The sequence below is a fragment of the Triticum aestivum genome, chromosome 1D, assembly GCF_018294505.1.
Source record: "Triticum aestivum cultivar Chinese Spring chromosome 1D, IWGSC CS RefSeq v2.1, whole genome shotgun sequence".
NCBI classification, from domain to species: domain Eukaryota; kingdom Viridiplantae; phylum Streptophyta; class Magnoliopsida; order Poales; family Poaceae; genus Triticum; species Triticum aestivum.
The window spans coordinates 453,623,204-453,642,372 of NC_057796.1; the positions used below are offsets into that span (position 1 = coordinate 453,623,204).

A 19,169-nucleotide genomic window follows, 5' to 3' on the forward strand; every position below is an offset into this window, starting at 1 on the left:
CAATGCCAATCAAAATCAACACCACCCGCCAGAGAGGAGAGGAATTGGGGCGCAAAGTTATCTCTACCAGTTTCTGATAGAGCAATAAAATCTAAACGATGCTCCAGAGATGCCTCAGCAAGAAACCTTCTTTTAGCCAAGTCTTTCAGACCTCTGCTATTCCAAAAAATTCCTTTCATCACTCATCATGAAATTTTTTAGTAGTCCGAGTCCTAGCACTCCTACGAACTGCAGAATCAGGGTAAATTTTCCGTTTCCACTTACGCTTGGGTTTGCTAGGTCCTGACTCCCGATCCTCATAACCGGGCTCAGCGGCACAAACAACTGCATTCTCAATAGGCATATCATCGTCCTCTGTCTCATGATTGGATGGTGCTAAATCCACACACATATTGTTGAGCACGCTAACCCCTAATGCATCAATTTCATTGTCATTCATGGGTTTAACTGCTGCAAGATTACAAATAGTTTCTAAGGCACGCTCCGCCTCCAAATCTAACAAATCATTCACCGAACTGGAAATTTCACTATCTGTAGCCCCGAGAGAAACTCCCAATTGGTTTGCATTATTTATAATCTCCTCATTAGAAAAATGCAATAAAGAGTTAGATATGTTGACGGACATACCAGTAGATATTGCAGCATCCTGAAGCTTAGCCACCCTCATGGCACATCGCTGCTGAATGTCATCCACTGCCGGCTGTGTCTGGAGACGGGCACTCACCCGTCGTCCCTCAGACATCGGATCCGGTATCCCACCGAACGCAATCACCTCCTCCCGAGAGATCATGGTCGGATTGAGGCCTCCTGCCCCACTCCAACCGTCAGGCCGGTCCGTCAGGACAGACTGGCTCTCCCCATGGGACTGCACCGGTGGCGAACAGGGGGGCGGGAGTACCAGGGCCGCCTGCCCTAACCCCCCCCCCCAGGACCGCAGAAGTCACCAGTGTAGGCGCCTTAGGAGAAGGAAGCCCCGAGGCCACCTGCCCGAGCCCCCCCCAAAGGCACCGACGCCATCATCATAGAGGAGCAAGCGACGGGAGGGGATGTAGCCGCGACCACCTGCCTCAGATCCCCTCCCAACGCCGTGATGGTCACGGGAGCCACCTGCCCCGCGTCACCAACCTCAGCCGGAAAAGAGCCACCGGAAGCCGCCTGCCCCGGGGTCCCTCCCGACAACCCATCCACGACCACTGGTGTCTCGACCTGAGAACGAACACCATGCTGAACAGGAGAGAGAGTGGCCACCTGCCGACTCACCTCTACCCCTCCGCTGCCCGAGATCGACGACACCTCAGTAACCACAGGCAGCGAACAGACCGAATCCTCAAACCCCAAAGCAGGCAACGCAAGTTCAAAAGCCTCGTCAGACTCGACCCGATCACTCCAGAGCCTCGGGGGTGCAGAAGCGGGCTCAAAAGACCCAAATCTCAGTGATGTCACAGGCGGCGAGGAGGGTGGCTCCGCTCCCTTCTCGGTCATCGCAGTGTCGGGCCCCGGTCCCTTGGACATCTGTCGTCCAGACTCCTCGACCGGCGGCTCCCTCGCTCCTGCGATGCCGTCACCCTCGTGCATATCCACATCGGACCCGTGCGACGCCGCAACCAAAAGGCTCTCATCCTCAAACTCAATAACCAAATCATAGATCCTGCCTTGGTAAGCCCAGTTAACCACCTCCGGCACATACTCAACGTTCAGAATACTAACCAAAACCCGAGCAATCCCATGAGCTCTGGTGAACGTCATATCCACTCGCTCAGGCTTCCCAATCAAAATACCCAAGCTGGCCACAACACGAGCATCCTGCAAAGGCTTGGATGGGGCCCCGGAAAAACGCAACCACGCCTGAGTAAGCGGCGCACCCTGAGGCTCCACCAGCTTCCATTCGTGGAACTCAAGGATGCCATCAGTTCCCGGAACATTACACATCCCAAAACTCAGCATCCTCTGCAGGTCCTCAACCGAGGGAAACTCAACTCTGAACATCTTATTATCGAGACTGACAAGGTCCCACTGGAAGTCCCCAGGGACAAGCTCCCGAAGCCTCTGCACGATCTGCGTCTCAGAGACCTCCCCTCTGGCAACCTTAACAATCCCCGTAGTCATGTTCGGTGACTCATCAGTAACCTCTCGCTCATATGGAGACTCAAAAAACGTGAGCTCAGCACAGTAAACACCATACATCATAAGTGACGGTGCCTGCTCTCGCAGAATCAGGCAGTCTCCGGAATCATGTGCCGGTTTGCCGCAGGTGTCGCATAGCCGAGCCACACACTCGGCAATGAAGTGGCCCTTGTCGCCACAACGATAGCACCGCATCTTTTCCTTCTTACGCGCCCATTTGGACGCCCTATCTGACTCAGCCCTTTCTGTCGTGTCCCCAGACACATCAGTCATAACCTCATTCTCAGGAACCTGGACAGTAGCAAGAGCCGTTACCACCTCCATAGCGTGCCCGGTCAGAACTGGTTCCTTGGCAGCTCCATGCTCGACAACAATAGGAGGGGGTGGTTGACGAGGACGGTACCGGCCCCCTCGGCCTCCCCGATCCCCCCGATGGCCACGGTAACCACCACGCTGCCGATTATCCGGACCCGACTGCCCCTCGACAAAGCCACCGGACGGACCCAAGAACGGCCTCTCAGCTGTACCATCGCTCTGCCAAGCGTAACCTCGACCTCCACCCGTTGACGATGAACCGCGGTGTTGTCCAGTCCCATAGACATCGTAGCCGTCATCCCCCCATTGACCCCTGGGCACAGCCACAGAGCCACCCCCGTTCTGCATCGGCGGAGATGGGCGAGCAACTACATGTGGAGGAGGGGCCGGCCTGGGCATCGAAACCGACGACGCCGGCGCCTTCGGGAGAGGAGCCCCCCGGCCTGCAGCAGACGGCATAGCCCCATTGGCGGCCATGGGACGGGGACCGAACGCCGGCCCGCCTCGCCCACCCGCCGACAAGACGGGAGCCGGCGACCCGCCAGAACCTTGGGAGGCGCCGCTCCGCCCCGTCCAGCACCAGGCGCCGGAGCCGGCGACACACCTCGGCCACCTCCTTGGCCCGGCAGCGGCGGCGCAACGACCCGTGCTGACCCGCTCGGGGCCGGCGGCCTCTTTCCCGGGGGAGGCGCACCGGCAGGGGCAGGCGGCCGCTTGCCCGGAGGCGGCGCACCACCAGGAGCCGCCATCGCGCCGAGAGGGAGGATGCGGCGAGCTCGGCCCGGCCCCACCAGACGGCGATGCGGCGCCCTACGCAACAAAACCCTAGGCCGGCGCAGCGATGGGGAGGGAGACAACGGACGTAGCGTGCATGTGCCCCCCTCGATGGTAGTAGTCGGACTCGGCTCTGGCTGGGCCTCATACCCACCGGAGCTCGGCCCACTCGTACCACCCGGCCCAGTAACTTGCGGCTCGCCTTGGCCCAGCAGAAAATTCAAACGCAACTTACGAGCGTCTCTGATCTGGATCGCCGTGACCGGCTGCGACGCAGCAGCAGTCACCTCCGGCGCCGATCGAGCGCTCGTCCAGCGCGCAGCCATCCGTCCCAGCTGCTGCTTAGAAGCCCCCACACAATGCTTCTTTTTCTTCCGCGATACTCTCGTCCAACCATCCGAAAAATAATCTGACAAAGTATGAGGCGGCAAAATTACCTTGGGAATAGGTCCTTTCCACGGCTTGGTCTTCGCCGACGTGGATTTACCGTGTCCCTCCGGTTTGCCCTTGGGAACCTTCTTCACCTGTGAATCCTTAGACGGAGCCCGTATCATGCCCGAAAGCGCGTTGGGCTCAGTATCGTCGGACAAAATGCATCCGCCCTCACCGTCTTCGTCTGCATCAGTATCATCCGCCAGTACCCAAAATCGTCCTCCGATGATTGGCTTAGGAGCTGCACCCTCGGAATCCGACGCGAGATCGACTAATTCAGTCGAATCCTCCACCAGCGAACTCGCCTGCACACACTCGCGAACGACAATTTGAAAATCATCAATAATAAACCACGCACCTGCTTGGATCTGTTCATCCACATCCAGATAACGTCCCGCGAGAATGTCATGATCTCGATCTCGAATTGTCGTCCATCTAGAAGCCGCATGGTAGTAGAGGAACCCATCTGTACCCGATCCATACTTGTGACCGTCGCTGAATTGTATCCTCCATCGGATGGAATCAGCCTGAATCACCACATCTCCCTCCGATCCGGCCGGCCCCCTCCGAACTGTCCGCGCCGGCGGCGGCGGAGCCACGTTCTCCAGGCCCGGCGACGAAGGAACCGGCCCCCTGTGTTGCCAGCGCTGCCGGCGACAGAGCCGCGGTCACCAATGCCGGCGACGGTGGATCTGAAGGCCGTTGCATTTCCGGCGTCATTTCCGCGCATGCAGGTGATGCCGCCGGCGGCGGCGGCCCAACCACCACCCCCTCTCCATCCTCCTCACATGCCTGCGCGATTAGCGGAAAGGCATCCGGCGGCGGCGTTCGGTCCCGCCGCTCCTTGCCAGACTCCACGCTCAGCACGATCGGCAGCGCGGGCGGTGGCTCCGGCGGCGGCGGCACGGTCACCGCAGTCGCCTCAGTCATCTCACCGTCGCCCTAAACTGAAATCTTCTTGTAGTTGTGGCTTAGAATGACCACCAGGATCTCTGGGCCGCATTCTACCAGATGGTACGTGTATGCAAAAAAGGTACTGTATGCAAAAAAGTGTTGGCGAGACATATACCATAGAATGGAAACGGGAATATGATCATTTTCAAAAAACAAAATTGGAAATATAATCACCACCGCAGTGGTATCACCAGTCAACAAACAAATTAACATATTTCTGCAAGAAAATGGTTTCACACAAAGAAGTAAACATTGATATATCAATGACAACAGTATATTTCTTTCACAACCGCAGCATAACGAGGACACAGAATGGCCGATTCCTCGAAACTCTATGCAAAATTGGCACAAAAATTGCCCGGGCTACACCTTTAAAACTCGATGCAAATTTTAATTCACCATATTTCTTTTTTTGAGAAACGCCTGTTATTTTATCATACTCATAACAATTACATGTACACTGATCTGACTTGCGATCCAAGTAAATACAAAGTAACTCCTATGACTAAGAATTACAATGAAATTTTTTAAAAACACCTTCTTCGCGGTATCACATCTCTGCCCGAAGAAATACTTCAAAGACTTTGGTAAAGAGGCTACAACTGAACTGCAGCAACGATGTTGTCACTCTTTCACCCGCACGTACATTATCAATAATGGTTTTTGAAAGTGTCTTAAGTCGCCCATCCAAAAAGATGGGAATCCTTGATCGATGAATGTACTTGGGGCGGGGATGATTCCCCTACAAGTGCAGGTCGTCGAATCACTATATCTTCAGCATGGTGTCTATAAAAGATTTGACCTCCATAAAGAATCAAACCAACAAAAAAGTTTTTTTTTTGCAAAATAAAAAAAAACTTGACACAACAACATAAACTCAGCAGGTTCAAATAACCGGGTCTGCGAGGACAGATCTAACCTCACGACACCATAAAAAAAAAAGAGAAAATTTATTCTCATAAAACTATAAAGATCACTAGACCGTCTCTTAGAAAGAGCCGCTAAACGATCGGACGAAGAACGTCTCGAAGATGCGAGATGAAAAAAAGGGAGTTGGCATGGGTGGGCAGTGTGAGTTAAGTTGGGCCAGTCCCACGGGGCTACGGCCGGGGGCGTAAACCCCGCAGCACAAATGCCCGTCCAGGCCTTTCGGCCCGGAGGACGCGCGCCTGCTTGTGCACAGGAGCGCAATGGATAGGTATATGCTTGCGGTGTCCAATTCCTGCCTGTGTTATTCCCTCTTTCTTCGTATAAATAGGACCACGAAACGGCACCCATGCCACAAGCCCCCTTTAGCCCTCCGAGGCCGGAGTGACAAGCGTGCGCCACCACGCTCGGCGGGTGCGACGGTGGGTGGTGCGTCTATAAACCGGTCTACGCCGTACTCGGCTGCCAATGTGGTACTAATTAATTTATAGGATATACGTATATCCTACGCTTGCAGGCGAGGGAGCCGCTAAATGGGCCGCGTAAAGGAACGCAGGCCGCCTCGAACGCCTCAGCCGCGACCCAAAAAGCCCTGAAAAAAACCGTGATCCATAAGAAAAAACGCCCTCGTCCATCCCGTGGTCTGTCGCTCCGCATCCTCCAAAGCTCAACTGCCGCCGCCGGATCCTACCTCCTCGCGCCGCGCCACCTCCCGCCGCGAACGCGCCGGCACGCGCCGGCACGAGAGGTAGGTCGTCTCGATTTTATCTCGAGAGATAGAGAGAGAGAGAGGTAGGGCACTTGGGGGACGACTTGGTCGAGGATCCACGCGCCATCTGGCCGGATCTTGCGGCCGCCGCCGCCGCTCTGCCGTGGGGATGGGCTCGGTGGGGTAGGAGCAGGAGGAAGATAGAGACGAGGTGCACTCGGTGGGTGGGCTGCTGATTTTGCGATTGGGATCACCACTGATTTTACCTGCTATTGAGTTAGGGTTTGGGTGAGTGCTGGTGCTGCTGAATTGTGAGAAAAAATAGAGAGGGGGAGAGCCGATGCGGGTGTATGTGATGCTCCTACGGACTGATTTCTTCCTTTGCTGCTGCTATATGATATAAGGTTTCCTGAAGCAGATCAAGAGTGAGGTATAGACGCTCCCGTGTCGCTCGCGCAACCCATGTCCGTGGTGCGAGGGGCGGCAATGGAGGGAGCGTGGCCCCATCCGGCGCCGATGGAGCCGACCACCGCCGCGGATGGGCCTCAAGTGTCGGAGGTGAACTCGTTCCGGCGCCAGGTCGACGACCTCCTCTCCAAGACCGACGTGGTAACCCACGCCCCTCCTAACCTCGGTATTAAACTCCGTTTCGCCTCGGCAGTGGTCTGCAGAACTGACTCTGGTTGGTGTGGTATGTGTGTTGCAGCTGGAGAAGAGGGTGAACGAGGTGGTAGGGTTCTACAATTCCAAGAAGCACAGCAGTGGAGGCCGCAAGGCTGGCGGCAGGTACGCGGAAAACGGTGCCAGGGACAGCCACGGCAATGGGATGCCCGACCTCATGCGCCAGTTTGCCGGTATCATTCGCCAGGTGATGATCTTTCTTCGGCTATGCTTTATCCCATGATTTATTTATGTCGCTTTATGTTGTTGCTTGTGTAGTCATGTTCGCTATATTCTTGCATCCTGGAGCATGTTCTACAAAGTCGGCTTGGTGTTAAGTTTGTAATTGGCAGGTTAATTTAGAACAATTTACAGTGCTTTTTTCTATCTCACAGATCTTATTGATAAATATGGTGACCTAGATGCTTGTAGATATTGCCAGCACATACTGCTTCTGTTCTTTCCAGCAAGAGAGATTTCTGCTGGAAAATCAAGTTTTCTGTCTCAAGTTTCGAACACTCCCAAATCTGTGTTTGCTTTCATGAACAGGGATAAAGCATACAATCTAGTTCTTTTGGGCTGTTATTGGTACTCCATTCTCTATTTCTGGTCTTATAGCGTAGTGCATGAAATAAGACTAAAAAATTGGTCTCGAGCTTGTGCCAAATGAGATCATCTGAATGTAAACAATTCCTTGTGGTGAATTTTATAAGCAGCTTTTTATTGCTAGTGTATTTGAGATTGATTCGACCACTATATGTGGACAACCTTTTTTTAATCTAGTTTTCTACAGCCTAATACTCAATACAAAGTTAATGGTTCTTGCGCACCTTCGAATTCGTATTGAACTACTGCAGTTAAAATCACAAAATGTGTTATCTCTTTTCCCTATGAAAAGATTTCTGTTGATCTTTGCAAATTTTGGCACTTGATCTTCTTTGCTATATTCATTTTCTTCCAGATTACATCTCATGAATGGGCACAGCCGTTTTTGCAACCGGTAGACGTCGTAGGTCTTCAACTTGATGACTATCACCAGGTAATATTGCCAGTACATTTTGGTCTAAATGTAAATCAGTTTTGATTATATTTTTGTGTTACCTGATGTTGGCAAGCAATCAGGATCTGAAAAAAGAAAGCAGGTTTTATTGATATCACCATACTCCTCAGTCGCTGCAGGATTTGTGCTTTTCTGTCTCGAACATACTTTCAGTTGACATGTTGTTGCATTTTATTAGAATATTTTATATCTCAATGGAAAAACATAATCATGTATATGCTTTGAAATCCAAATACTGTAAATCCTCCCTTGTTTGTTTTATCGCTATTATTTGCCTTCTTCCATGTACATGAAATTGAAAACCATTGCTTGGAACTCCAAATACTGTAATCACCCCTAATCTATAGAAGGAAAATCTGGCATATTAGGCTATCTGTTTCTTATATAACTATTAATTGGTTTGAGACTTGTTATTTACCTTCTTTAGTGTACTTACTTCAACTTGATGGAGCCCCTGAGTTGTTCGCAAATATGTTTCTCTATATTTGCCATATCAATAAGATGGAGTTGCTTCGTTGGTTTCTTTACCTGGATCTTGGTTGTGGTGATCCATATATTTGGTTTCTACTTTTTGCAGATTATAACAAAACCTATGGATTTCTCGACCATCCGAAACAAAATGGAAGGGAAGGAAAGTACCACATATAACAGTGTCCGAGAAATATATTCTGATGTTAGATTAGTTTTTACCAATGCAATGAAGTACAATGTTGAAGGTCACCCTGTTAACATAATGGCCAAGTTCCTACTCGAGAGATTTGAGGAGAAATGGCTTCACCTTCTCCCTAAAGTTGAGAACGAGGTGGATATTTGTAGTCACATACATTACCATTTTTGTTCTGATTTGGATATGTGCTATTTAGCGTTTGACAACAATAAGTTGGGTTCTATTCTTTCAGGAAAGGGAACGGGAGGAACCAAATGATGCTCCAACCATAAGCATTTCTCCGGAAGCTGCAATTGCAAAATTAGCTGAAGATACTGGTAATGAGGTCGGCCCTCTCATGTACTGTTATCTCTTTATTGTGTATGTATTGATTGAAGCACTATATATACTGACTGGCTCCTGTTCAGTATAGATTGTTTAGAAAAAAAGGTCCCAGATTTTTTATCAATGTGTTTCTGTTATTGTTTAGCTTTTGTCTGTTGATGTACCAATAAGAAATCCTTTCTTGACTAAGAGTTGTGGCCAACCTAAACATGCCTCTGCATCCTTGTCTAATATACGCCTTGCATATTCACAAGCCAATTGCATAGTGCTGCAACCCCTTGTATGTTACCTTGTTTGGTTAGATATTCAGTACCTTTTCTTTCTCGTCTTGCAGCTGAATGAGATTAATAAGCAGCTGGAGGAGCTCCAGAAAATGGTGGTTCAGAGATGCAGGTTTGTGTTAGTTGTTCATGTCATGCACATCGATTTGACTGTTTGCCAAGTTCTTTTTTGCGGTGTGCGCGCTGACCCTAAAAAGGTCGTACATTTGCTAAGCTCTTGATATTGCAGGAAAATGACGACGGACGAGAAGAGAAAACTCGGCGCAGGTCTTTGCCAATTGTCTCCAGAAGATCTTAACAAGGCGCTAGAGTTGGTCGCGCAAGACAATCCTAGCTTCCAAACTACAGCAGAAGAAGTGGACCTTGACATGGATGCTCAGGTAATGTTTCTTTGTGCTAACCAACCCCCTAGCACTGCTCCTCCAAGCATCACACATTTGTTATCATGTTTGACCAACCATGCTTCATGTGTGCGCGGGTGCAGAGCGAGACGACCCTCTGGAGGTTGAAGTTCTTTGTGAGGGAAGCATTGGAACAACAGGCGAATGTAGACATAAAAGCCTGTGGCAAGACCGATGAAAACACGAAGAGGAGTCGCGACATGTACAATGCTCTAGCCAAGACCGTTTCGAAACGGGTTAAGAGATAACTTTGGCGGCTCGGCCTTTCTGATGGTTCATGGTATTTCTGTAGAAAATAGGGCCATGTTCTCCCTTGTGTGAAGACATGCTGTATATATATGAAGATGAATCTGCACTAAGATATGCTTGGTCGCACCTGGTCTCATGTGTAGCATGCTATTGGTAGCTATATAAAATAAAGAGCAATGTTGAACACCTCTGAGAAACAAGAATTATTCCTTGAAAAAGATAACATCAAATGTGACAAACAGTTGTTTTGCTACAGAGAATTAACGGTGTGTACTCACTGTGGACGACATGAAAATTCACCAGAAATCCTGACTGAAGAATAAAACAGAGGTGATTGATCACTGGTTCACTTGATAGGGCAAATTTTCTAACTCATCAGCTTGCTTTAAGAAGAAATTTTTCTTGGGGGGCTGCACAAAGAAAATCAGAATATAACCCCCCCAAAAGAAATGAATCCATGCTTTAATTTCCACATGGGTGCCTCAGAGTATTACGCTGTGGATATCACCAGAGCCGCACACTGGTCGTGCGCGGGCACACTCATCCAGAATTCACCGATGCTTTTGCATCATCATCGGCACGCCGAAATGGATCAAACCACGAAGAAAGAACACATCAACTGAACCGAAAAGAAAAGATGCCTCGAATGGGAAATCTCACAGGCAAGTCAAGAAGGAGCACAGCGACTGAAACTCACGCAGCTCGACCAGCGAAATAAAACAAAAATCACAAATTTCAAAGCGGAATAAGAACACGGTAGGCAAAGCTGTAATAATTATGTAGAAATCAACAAGCAGGCTGCAGGCAGGCTGCCAGACGGGAGATAGATTTGAGGCTTTTCTCCTTGGTGCGAGAGCGAAATAAATGGTTGGAGCCGGGGATGAGGGGGCGAGCTGGTAGTAGATGAGAAGGAAGCAGATGGACGTAGGCGGGGGTCACGTGGAGGATGTGGGGTGGTCCATCCATGATCACACCTGGCTTCGCGGAGCGGCCACGGACGGATGGGATCGATTTCGCTGTCGTTCGGTGATTGGGTCTTGCATATCCCGGCTTATCAGGATGATGTGGCGGCTTCGGGATCGCACACACCACAGGACGAATGTCCCTGCGAGGGAAGAGAAGGTGACATAATCATGAGCCCTTTTTCAACGGAGGGGGAACAAAGATGGCGCCAGCGCAAGTTTAAAACTGTTTCTTCTCAGGACAATTTGTTTCTCGGAAATTTAACTGTATCTGCAACAGCCAGAACAATTTTCACTGCGAGAAACATACATATGCAACAAGAACGGTGATTTTAATCTGACGTTGCTGGAGCACGGATCCATCCATGCAACTCTGCCCAACTTGTTTCCACATGGTTTTAATCCGACGTTGCTGCAGCATAGTTTTAAAACTGGACCGGTGAATGAAACAGCTAGGCTGCTGGGTTCGCCGACTCATCAGGTTTGACCGGTTATTTTTTGATAGGTGCAAATAATGTTTTATGTACTGCTGGCATAATAGAGGCGACAGGTGAAACAGGCTCCGGCTCCGGCTTGGGCTGGACGGACGACGACGGTGGCGGTGGCGGCACGAAGAGCGGGGTGTGGACAGAGTCCCCCGCTGCCGACAGGGCAAGGGCTTGCTCCAGCCCATCCCAGTGCGCGTCCTCCTCGAGGCGGCTAGCCTCCAGCGCGTGCTGCAGGGCCTCCTCGAGGGCGGCTTGGTACTCCGCCTCCGCCTCCATGTCCTCCGGCTCTACCTGCGGGGGCGGCGGTGGGAACGGCGGCGGGACGGCGTCGACACCTGAGCGCCGTTGCTCCTCGTGTTCGAGGGCAAACCATGCCTCCCAGTTGGGGGAGTCGGCGGCGTACTCTGGCAGCCGACGCTGCTCCGGCGTGAGCTGCGCGTGGCGCCTGCGCACCTCGTCGGCGTGCGCCCGTTGTGTACGAGGAACCGCCGGCACCGGGATCCGCTGCGGATCCAGATGCCAATGGTGCGGCAGCGTGACATCGGGGTACGGCAATGGCTGCCTGTACTCCCAGTGCCATCGCGCTTGGTGCACCGGGATGTGCAGGCGCCGGCGACCAGGGCGGAAACGCGTCGCCGCCGGAGGAGGAGGAGGGGGAAGGGGAGCACGGGAGGACGAGGCGCCGGGGGTGCCCTTGCCCTTGCCATTGCTGTTGCCGAAGAGGCCCATGGCTAGGGTTTGCGGTCGCCGGCGAGGAAGCAAAGGGAGTGGGGGTGGGGGGGGGGGCAGATGTGGACGGGAGAAGTGGATGAGGCCGACCCCGCCGCACGCGTTGTTAAAAAAGGACGCTTCCACTGGCTGACGCGTGGGCCCGCTGTCGGTGGTCGTCATAAATAAGACGACCGGTGGCGGTTGGGGTGGCCGCCAGGTGGGGACGCGGCGGACGGCGAGGAGATGCGCGGCGCGTCCGCGCCGACGGATTCCAGGCGCAATTTTGGGCCGGAAATGGGTCGGCGCGGACGCCAGGCGGACACGATTTGAGTTTGGGTCGGCGCGTTGGGCCGGCACTTTTGTCCGCGCCGACCCAAACGGACGCGGGCGGACGAAATGGGTCGCCCCATTGGAGTTGCTCTTATTTCCTTACCATTCGCCAAATACCTTTTTCGAAGCTGCAGTTTTGCTATTTTTATTACAGCAAATTCACCAGAAATCCTGAACAAGAAAACAAGAGGATTGGTTTCAGGTGTTCAGTCTAGATGCCCATTGCTTTACACTAAAGTAAATAGCGCGGGGGGGGGGGGGGGGGGGGGGGGGGGGGGGCGCGCGCGCACAAAATAATGGAAAAAATATAACCCTTGAGTCCTGACTGACTCATTTCTCCAAGGGCTGAAAGGGATATGTATATGTCAACTACCATTAGGTAGTATTACTCTCATCCCTACGATCAAGCCTCTGTCTTGTCTGCACTTGGCCGATGGTGTCCCTGTAAAATACAGGGTTTACCATAAATCATGCTTAGATATAATGGAACATCAGTGGCATTGTTTGCGATTGTAACATACTCCCTCTGTCCCATAATATAAGAACGTTTTTGACACCAGTGTAGTGTCAAAAACGTTCTTATATTATGGGACGGAGGGAGTACCCTGCTGCGTCTTGGAAACTCAAGGAGATCGACATGCCGGCTTGGGGATCACAACGCACGATGAATGTGCCTGCGAAATAAAAATGACAGAATCATGATGCCATTGAACAGAGGGGGGCAAAGAAACTAAAGATGGTGCGCATTCTGAAATTGCTCATAGTAACTTATAGAAAAAGGTCAACAGTAGAAATTATTCAAAATTTAGCAGGAGATAGTTCTTGACCGCAACGACTACAGACAGATGAAAGCAATTTAAAAGAGAGAGATGTTCCCCTTGCCATTCTTGCCTCCACCGGCCTCAAAATGCCTGCATCATTGTTTAAGACAAAAGGCTGAGAGTGCAACACAGAAGGAAAATAAATCTTTAGTTCAAGAGTACAGGAATAGATCTTGATGCTGCGCTGGGAGCAGTGCTTGCAGCTATGGCACTGCAGCTTCAGCACAATCTTCCTGGCGAGTTTCACCTGAAAATGTCAAAAAATTAGCATTGCACATCTGGCTCTAATCTTTGTACCAGACGTTTACATTAAACAGACACTATAAGTACATAGCATCATGGCAATGTACTGACAGGAGAATCAGAAAAATACTGAACTACAGTATATATCATGTTGGCAGATCAATAGATCATCACACCCAATGATGTCGCCATACCTTCTTGTGGAACTAGAAGATACCCCGCGCGTTGCGGCGGGAATCCTTGAAAGTCTTTGTAGATATTTTGCGTTGAGAAACAAACAAAAGTTCACTGCAAACGGAGAGGAAAACAAAGGAAAGTTTAACATGCATATGTAATGGTTGCAACATGAAATATATTTTGTTTTAGTTAACTCTCGATATATTATGGCTGTGAATGAATCATCCAGAGATTAATTAGAGGGAGTAACCCGCATAAATAATTTTTAATCATTGATCAAACATACTCAATAGAATATACAAATGAATAGATAAAATACATCATAAACAGGAGGTTATGGGAGAAGACGAAGTGTTGATGGACCTGGTAGTTTCAATTGCGATGATGTGCTAGATTGCATGGGAAGGAAGGAGTCGGGATCAATCTTAATTACAGTTTATAGGACAGGATACAGGTCATGTAGTGTCATCATAAAAAAAAAAGATGTATGCACGTATGGGTGCATTATGGGATGTTTTGCTCTCCAAACGGTTTAACCAAAGAGACCTTAATCAAATGACCCGTACAACTTTAGATATATACAGGTATGAACACTCCCTCAAAAACAAATAACAGGTAAGAACATTAATTCTCACCCTTCCTCTCTTTCTTTCTGGATTATTTTATTCTGCTATTAAAAAATGAACTACAATCTATGATCTGAAAGGAAAATAACAAACATTGGGCACATCATTAAACAAACAAACATTACGAATGTTAAAAATGAGGATAGTTGATCGAGAGGTAAGAACAATCTCACCTAGTATCCTTGTTTTTTTCTGGCCATGTACTGCAGTATATGATTCCAAATGAAAATAACACACATCGTGCACATAGTAAAGAACAAACTTCTATCAACGGGCGACAAATGAGCTGATATCTGCATACATATGGCATTAGATGTTAGAGCTTCTTAAAGGTAACAAAATGATCTACGAATTTTACCTGTCAATAACTGTGCAGCAATGTAGACAAAATATAAAAGGTTGTGATAAACTGTAGAATATTAAGGCCTGAGAAGATTTCCCGACATAAACATAGGCATGATGCAGTTGTGGTGGCTTGCCGTCTGCGTGGTGGTCTGGTGGAGATGAAAGGCGAGCAGATAAAGTGATGTTGAGACAGTGGGAGGCAACGGGTCATGAGTACGTGAAGTATTGAATTTGGTAGACGGAGAGTCAAGGCGAGGAGACGAACAATCGATGGATTGCTGCGACGTAACGGGCTTGCATCAATAGGTGGGGTAGTCCAGGAATAAAAGAGTTAGTGGAGGAGACGATCAGATGAAGAAAAGGACGGTCAGTTCAAACATGACAGTGGGCTCAAACGAAAAAGATGATCTGGGTGCTGATGTGGCACATCGCTGATGTGGACAGTGTGCATGGTGAGATAACAGAGAGTAGTGGGGAGCAACTTCTTAAGAATGGTAGATACAGGACACTTTCTGTCATAAACGAAGCTTTCCCTGAGCAGACAGGCTGTCTTATCCTTCTTGTACTCAGTGATCTTGTGAAGGGTGTGCTTGCTGCACTCCTTGTTCTTGCAGTTGCAGTATATATGCTTGGTCTTTGGAACGTTCACCTATATAGCATTTGCAGTAAAAATAATGTTAAAATAGGGTTTGCATGAACAGATTACAGGTTCAGATGACACTGTGATAGCTAAAAAAACTCCAGAAACGAGCTCACCAAATGCTCAAAAAATACTCGGAAAACCTCTGGTACAAACTTGCGTTAGGTCGTCAGAGACATGCCTATGGCTGTCATCATAAGAATAGTCGGGTCCCAAAGATTTCATGCCATCCTAGGAATAATTGGGTCCCAAAGATTTCATGCCATCCTAGGACCCTATAATTAAAATATCAAATATTAAACTATAAGGACTGAAAAGATATATCACTTGGCAAGAATGAAGAATGCCTCATAAGTTCAGGTGAAAAATTAGAAGAAATTGATGACAACTGGTTATCTGCTCAGGGCAATGCATGCAAACAACGGACCTGTGGGATTAGTTTTAGGTTAGCTCAGTAAAGTACACAAAGAAAGTTCAGATGTCAAAAGCACCAAACAAAATCACTGGATACTCCACAAAATGGTCAACCACATTGGTTTTAGATGTATCATGCAATGTAAAGTTGCATGAAGCACACCCTTCACAAGATCATTTAGGTACATGGCACACTCAAAGATGCATGAATACACGCTATAGTCGACCTAAAAACTAAACTAGATTTGTTTCAGACATGACGAACGATCCATTCAATCTAAAAAGAAAGGGCATCTGCCAGATATAAACTAGTACAGCTGCTTTCAGAACTAATGCTCATCTCATACATGTAACTAGGCCTAAAGCAGTATAAATCAAGTGCAAATACAATTAAGTATACATACAACTCATCAGTACACAGAAATGTAGTGTGCACATACTGAACATAACAGCAAAACTTGATTACAATAAACAGAATGGACAGTAATTCAATCCTGAGCTTTTAGAATCAGAAGCATCGAGTGTTTCATTGGAAATCATCACGTGATTATAAAAAAGACGGACCAATTGTTCTTCATCATATTCCAAACTAATGATAAATTTGTTAAAATGATGAGAGAATATAACAAACAGCAAAGCTAGTGTCTGCATCATGTAGATAAGGTAACATGAAGAACACTGTTGTAAGATGAATCTTTCTAGTACAAAAAAAGCATATATGCTGCCGATTTGACATTCAGAATCAGTAGGAGCAATTTATCATCAAATAGATTGGACACCAATTGTCTTCATCATTATGCCAGTGACACAATTATACGAAAAGGAGTGGGAAAAAAGGAGGAAAGAAATTGATGGAGCAAATGTTCTCTCAGACAAATGCCTCAGTTGTCCACATGGTTTAATAGAATGGACTACATCGGCTAATTATCTGTTTTCAACATCACAGAGAAGTACCAAAAAGCACATAAATGCTCTGATCTCACATAATGCCTGTTATTCATCCATGCCTTGCGAAACTAACTTGACTCAATGCCTTGCGAAACTAACTCTGCTGCTGAACTTCTCACATAAAAATTGCAGTGGGTTTTTTGCCCTACTGTGTATAGTCAAAAAAAAAAACTTCTCAGCTTTCCCTCACATGCCTCATTTCTTCTGGCCGGCGGAACCCTTCATCCCTTCCCCCCTTTGGCGCCTCCTTTGCCACCCTTCCCCTTCTTCCTGCTTCTGTGAACATATTCTGACTGAACCACTGCTTTAACATCCTGCTCTTCCGCTGGCTTCTCTGTATCTAGACATAATAAAAGGGGTTTGGTCTCTTGATCTTGATCTTTGTCAGAACCTTGATCGATGCCATCGTTGCCACCATCGTCTTCACCTCCCTCTAACAAATCTGCATCAGCATCAGGATTGATTTGCTTCGCACGTTTGTGTTCTTGTTTTACTTTCCCAACCTTTTTTGTCACATAACGCTCATAAGCTTCATCGAGCATCTCCTCCAGTTGGTGTTCTTCATCCGAATCCATTTCTTCCATTTCTTGTAAAAGCTGAACATCATCTTTGACCTTTGGTGTAACCTGCGAAGATGATGGCAGCGCTTTCCTTATGCGTGTGCGCCACTTCAAGATATGCTTGAAGCTATTTTTATCCAGCACCTGCAAATCCTCACAAAGGTATTTGACCTCATCTGTGGTGAGCTCATGGTTCTTGATAGGCAGAGATGCAGGATCATCAAATGAAATCTTAGTAAAAGAACCGAGGAAATCCCGTGGTTTCTGCACTTCGGACCATATAAAATCTGATGCCAGACCAACTTTCTCCAGTACCGTGACTCCAGGCGCATACCCGCCACGGGTTCTCTTCTTGGCACTCTTAGGATCAAGCACATCCGTAGGCATGCTCTTCTCTGGATCCACACTGAACAGGTGCTTGATATCAAGAAGCTCTGGTTGAATCTTTGCAGGGGCTTTGTACTTCAGACAGATGATGTAAATTTCAGCCGATGTGCCCCGGCTCGCTCTAGGTTTGGTCACCTCGACCTTATCAAACAGCTGCTTCAGGCAGAACATGATGGCGCTGTAATCCTGAGACCTGAAGACCTTGGTAATGAAGGCGCCCTTGGGGGCGAGGAACATGGTGGCCAGGCGAACGGCGTCGATGACGAGCGCGGACTGCGCGGTGGCCTCCTGCGCCCACGCGCCGCCGACGTTGGGCGAGCCGTCGTGGAGGACGACGTCAAAGGTGGCGACCCCCTTGGAGTCCATGAGCCTCCGCACGGCGGAGCGGCACTTGGTGGTGGTGATGTCCTCCGTGAGGGAGTGCGCGCCGCGGATGGGGCGGATGGGCACGAGGTCGACGCCGACGACGAAGGCGCCGGCGGGGGCGCGGGCGACGGCCACCTGCATCCAGCCCCCCGGCGCCGCGCAGAGGTCAAGCACGGCGCGCGCCGCCGGGAGGAACCGGAAGCGGTCGTCGAGCTGCTGCAGCTTGAAGGCCGCGCGGCTCCGGTACCCCTGCTCCTTGGCGAGGTGGTAGAACTCGTCCTGCCGCTGCTTTCCCTTCGCCTTGCCCATCGCCGCCGCCGCCGCCGCCGCCGAGTTCGATTCCTTCTGATACTTTTATCAACAAGAAAAAAAAGTGCGTGATATTATATGGGCCTGGTCGATTTTGCTATGCCAGGCTCATCGTGTCGGCCCAGTGAGAGACACGGAAATAAAAAGATTCCGTCCGAGTCACGTTCATGCAGGACCGGCCTTCCAAATTCGGACTGAGCTGTTATATATGTGCGGCCTGCCAAGGTTACGAGCCTTCCAAATCCTCAATTATGGCTGCTACGGCCTCGTCGATTCCGACGACGTGGTCAGAACTCCCGCCAGACGTACTAGACCTCGTCATCGACCGCCTCGTATCCTCCCCTCCACGGAGAGGCTTCTTCTCCTCGGCGTGGTCGCGAGTCCGACGGCTCCTTGGTTTCTCCGCTGACTTCGAGAAGGTGCGACGCGACCGTCATTGGGTCTCTGCCGCCGATCGAGCTCGCTTCCGTGTGGTGTGCCGTTCGTGGCATCTGGCTATGCGCCGGCACCTTTCGGCTTCACGGCAGCTACCTTGGATTGTCATGTCAGACGGCTCGTTCTACACACCTTCGGACGTTGTTTGCACCTCGCCGCCCCGGCTCCCTACCTTGCCCGGCAACACAACATGCATTGGCTCCACCGACGATTGGCTCGCCCTCGACTTCACCGACGCCAAGAAGATGCATAGCTACTCCTTGCACAATCCGTTTACTGGCACCACCGTGCCGCTCCCCGAGTTGGATGCTGTCATCGGCGATGTTTCCGAGCTTTTCATGGTCCGTAAAGTGCTTCTACGGCCAACACCTTCTGACATCATCGCTGTCATGACCAATAACTGCAATCACCCTCTCATCTTAATCCAGACGGGGAAGGGTGTGTGGTTGCCTGAGCCACAAACTGCCCCCTTCATCTACATCGTTGACATTGCTTTTCTTGGAGATAAATTATATGGAATCACGGAGGCG

The 19,169-nt window shown here is 49.6% G+C and overlaps 2 protein-coding genes and 4 non-coding genes across 8 annotated transcripts; 1 reads left to right on the forward strand and 5 right to left on the reverse strand.

Annotated features, from left to right (window-relative positions):
* Positions 1–6,118: 6,118 nt before the first annotated feature.
* LOC123182865 (transcription factor GTE1) lies at positions 6,119–10,063 on the forward strand. Of its 3 annotated transcripts, none has more exons than XM_044595539.1 (9): positions 6,119–6,274; positions 6,640–6,844; positions 6,942–7,103; positions 7,857–7,934; positions 8,533–8,757; positions 8,855–8,947; positions 9,281–9,339; positions 9,457–9,607; positions 9,712–10,063. In XM_044595539.1, exons 2-9 carry the CDS (start codon positions 6,698–6,700, stop codon positions 9,874–9,876), a joined length of 1,080 nt encoding a protein of 359 aa, XP_044451474.1. In that variant the 5' UTR covers positions 6,119–6,274; positions 6,640–6,697; the 3' UTR covers positions 9,877–10,063. The 3 variants fall into 3 exon arrangements, with proteins under 3 accessions (XP_044451474.1, XP_044451475.1, XP_044451476.1); XM_044595540.1 differs by having other exon boundaries at positions 6,654–6,844; XM_044595541.1 differs by lacking the exon at positions 6,119–6,274 and adding an exon at positions 6,298–6,523.
* Positions 10,064–10,352: 289 nt separating this feature from the next.
* On the reverse strand, positions 10,353–10,460 carry LOC123183793 (small nucleolar RNA Z188). The gene has a single exon (XR_006492809.1). It is a non-coding gene; the product is annotated as a small nucleolar RNA Z188 (small nucleolar RNA).
* A 4,925-nt stretch (positions 10,461–15,385) lies between these two features.
* On the reverse strand, positions 15,386–15,457 carry LOC123183785 (small nucleolar RNA R66). Its single transcript, XR_006492803.1, has one exon. It is a non-coding gene; the product is annotated as a small nucleolar RNA R66 (small nucleolar RNA).
* Positions 15,458–16,370: 913 nt separating this feature from the next.
* LOC123183769 (small nucleolar RNA Z105) lies at positions 16,371–16,437 on the reverse strand. Its single transcript, XR_006492796.1, has one exon. It is a non-coding gene; the product is annotated as a small nucleolar RNA Z105 (small nucleolar RNA).
* LOC123182867 (pre-rRNA 2'-O-ribose RNA methyltransferase) lies at positions 16,381–18,269 on the reverse strand. Its single transcript, XM_044595542.1, has one exon. It carries the CDS (start codon positions 18,202–18,204, stop codon positions 16,804–16,806), a length of 1,401 nt encoding a protein of 466 aa, XP_044451477.1. The 5' UTR covers positions 18,205–18,269; the 3' UTR covers positions 16,381–16,803.
* Positions 16,498–16,583, reverse strand: LOC123183932 (small nucleolar RNA SNOR75). Its single transcript, XR_006492916.1, has one exon. It is a non-coding gene; the product is annotated as a small nucleolar RNA SNOR75 (small nucleolar RNA).
* Positions 18,270–19,169: the final 900 nt, after the last annotated feature.

Bases quoted from the DNA above. Each gene is read 5' to 3' on its own strand.
- LOC123182865 (XM_044595539.1), top strand. From the start codon at position 6,698: ATGTCCGTGGTGCGAGGGGCGGCAATGGAGGGAGCGTGGCCCCATCCG. The intron at 7,935-8,532 runs GTAATATTGCCA...TACTTTTTGCAG, and splicing joins AACTTGATGACTATCACCAG to ATTATAACAAAACCTATGGA. The intron at 8,948-9,280 runs GTCGGCCCTCTC...CTCGTCTTGCAG, and splicing joins CTGAAGATACTGGTAATGAG to CTGAATGAGATTAATAAGCA.
- LOC123182867 (XM_044595542.1), bottom strand. From the start codon at position 18,204: ATGGGCAAGGCGAAGGGAAAGCAGCGGCAGGACGAGTTCTACCACCTC.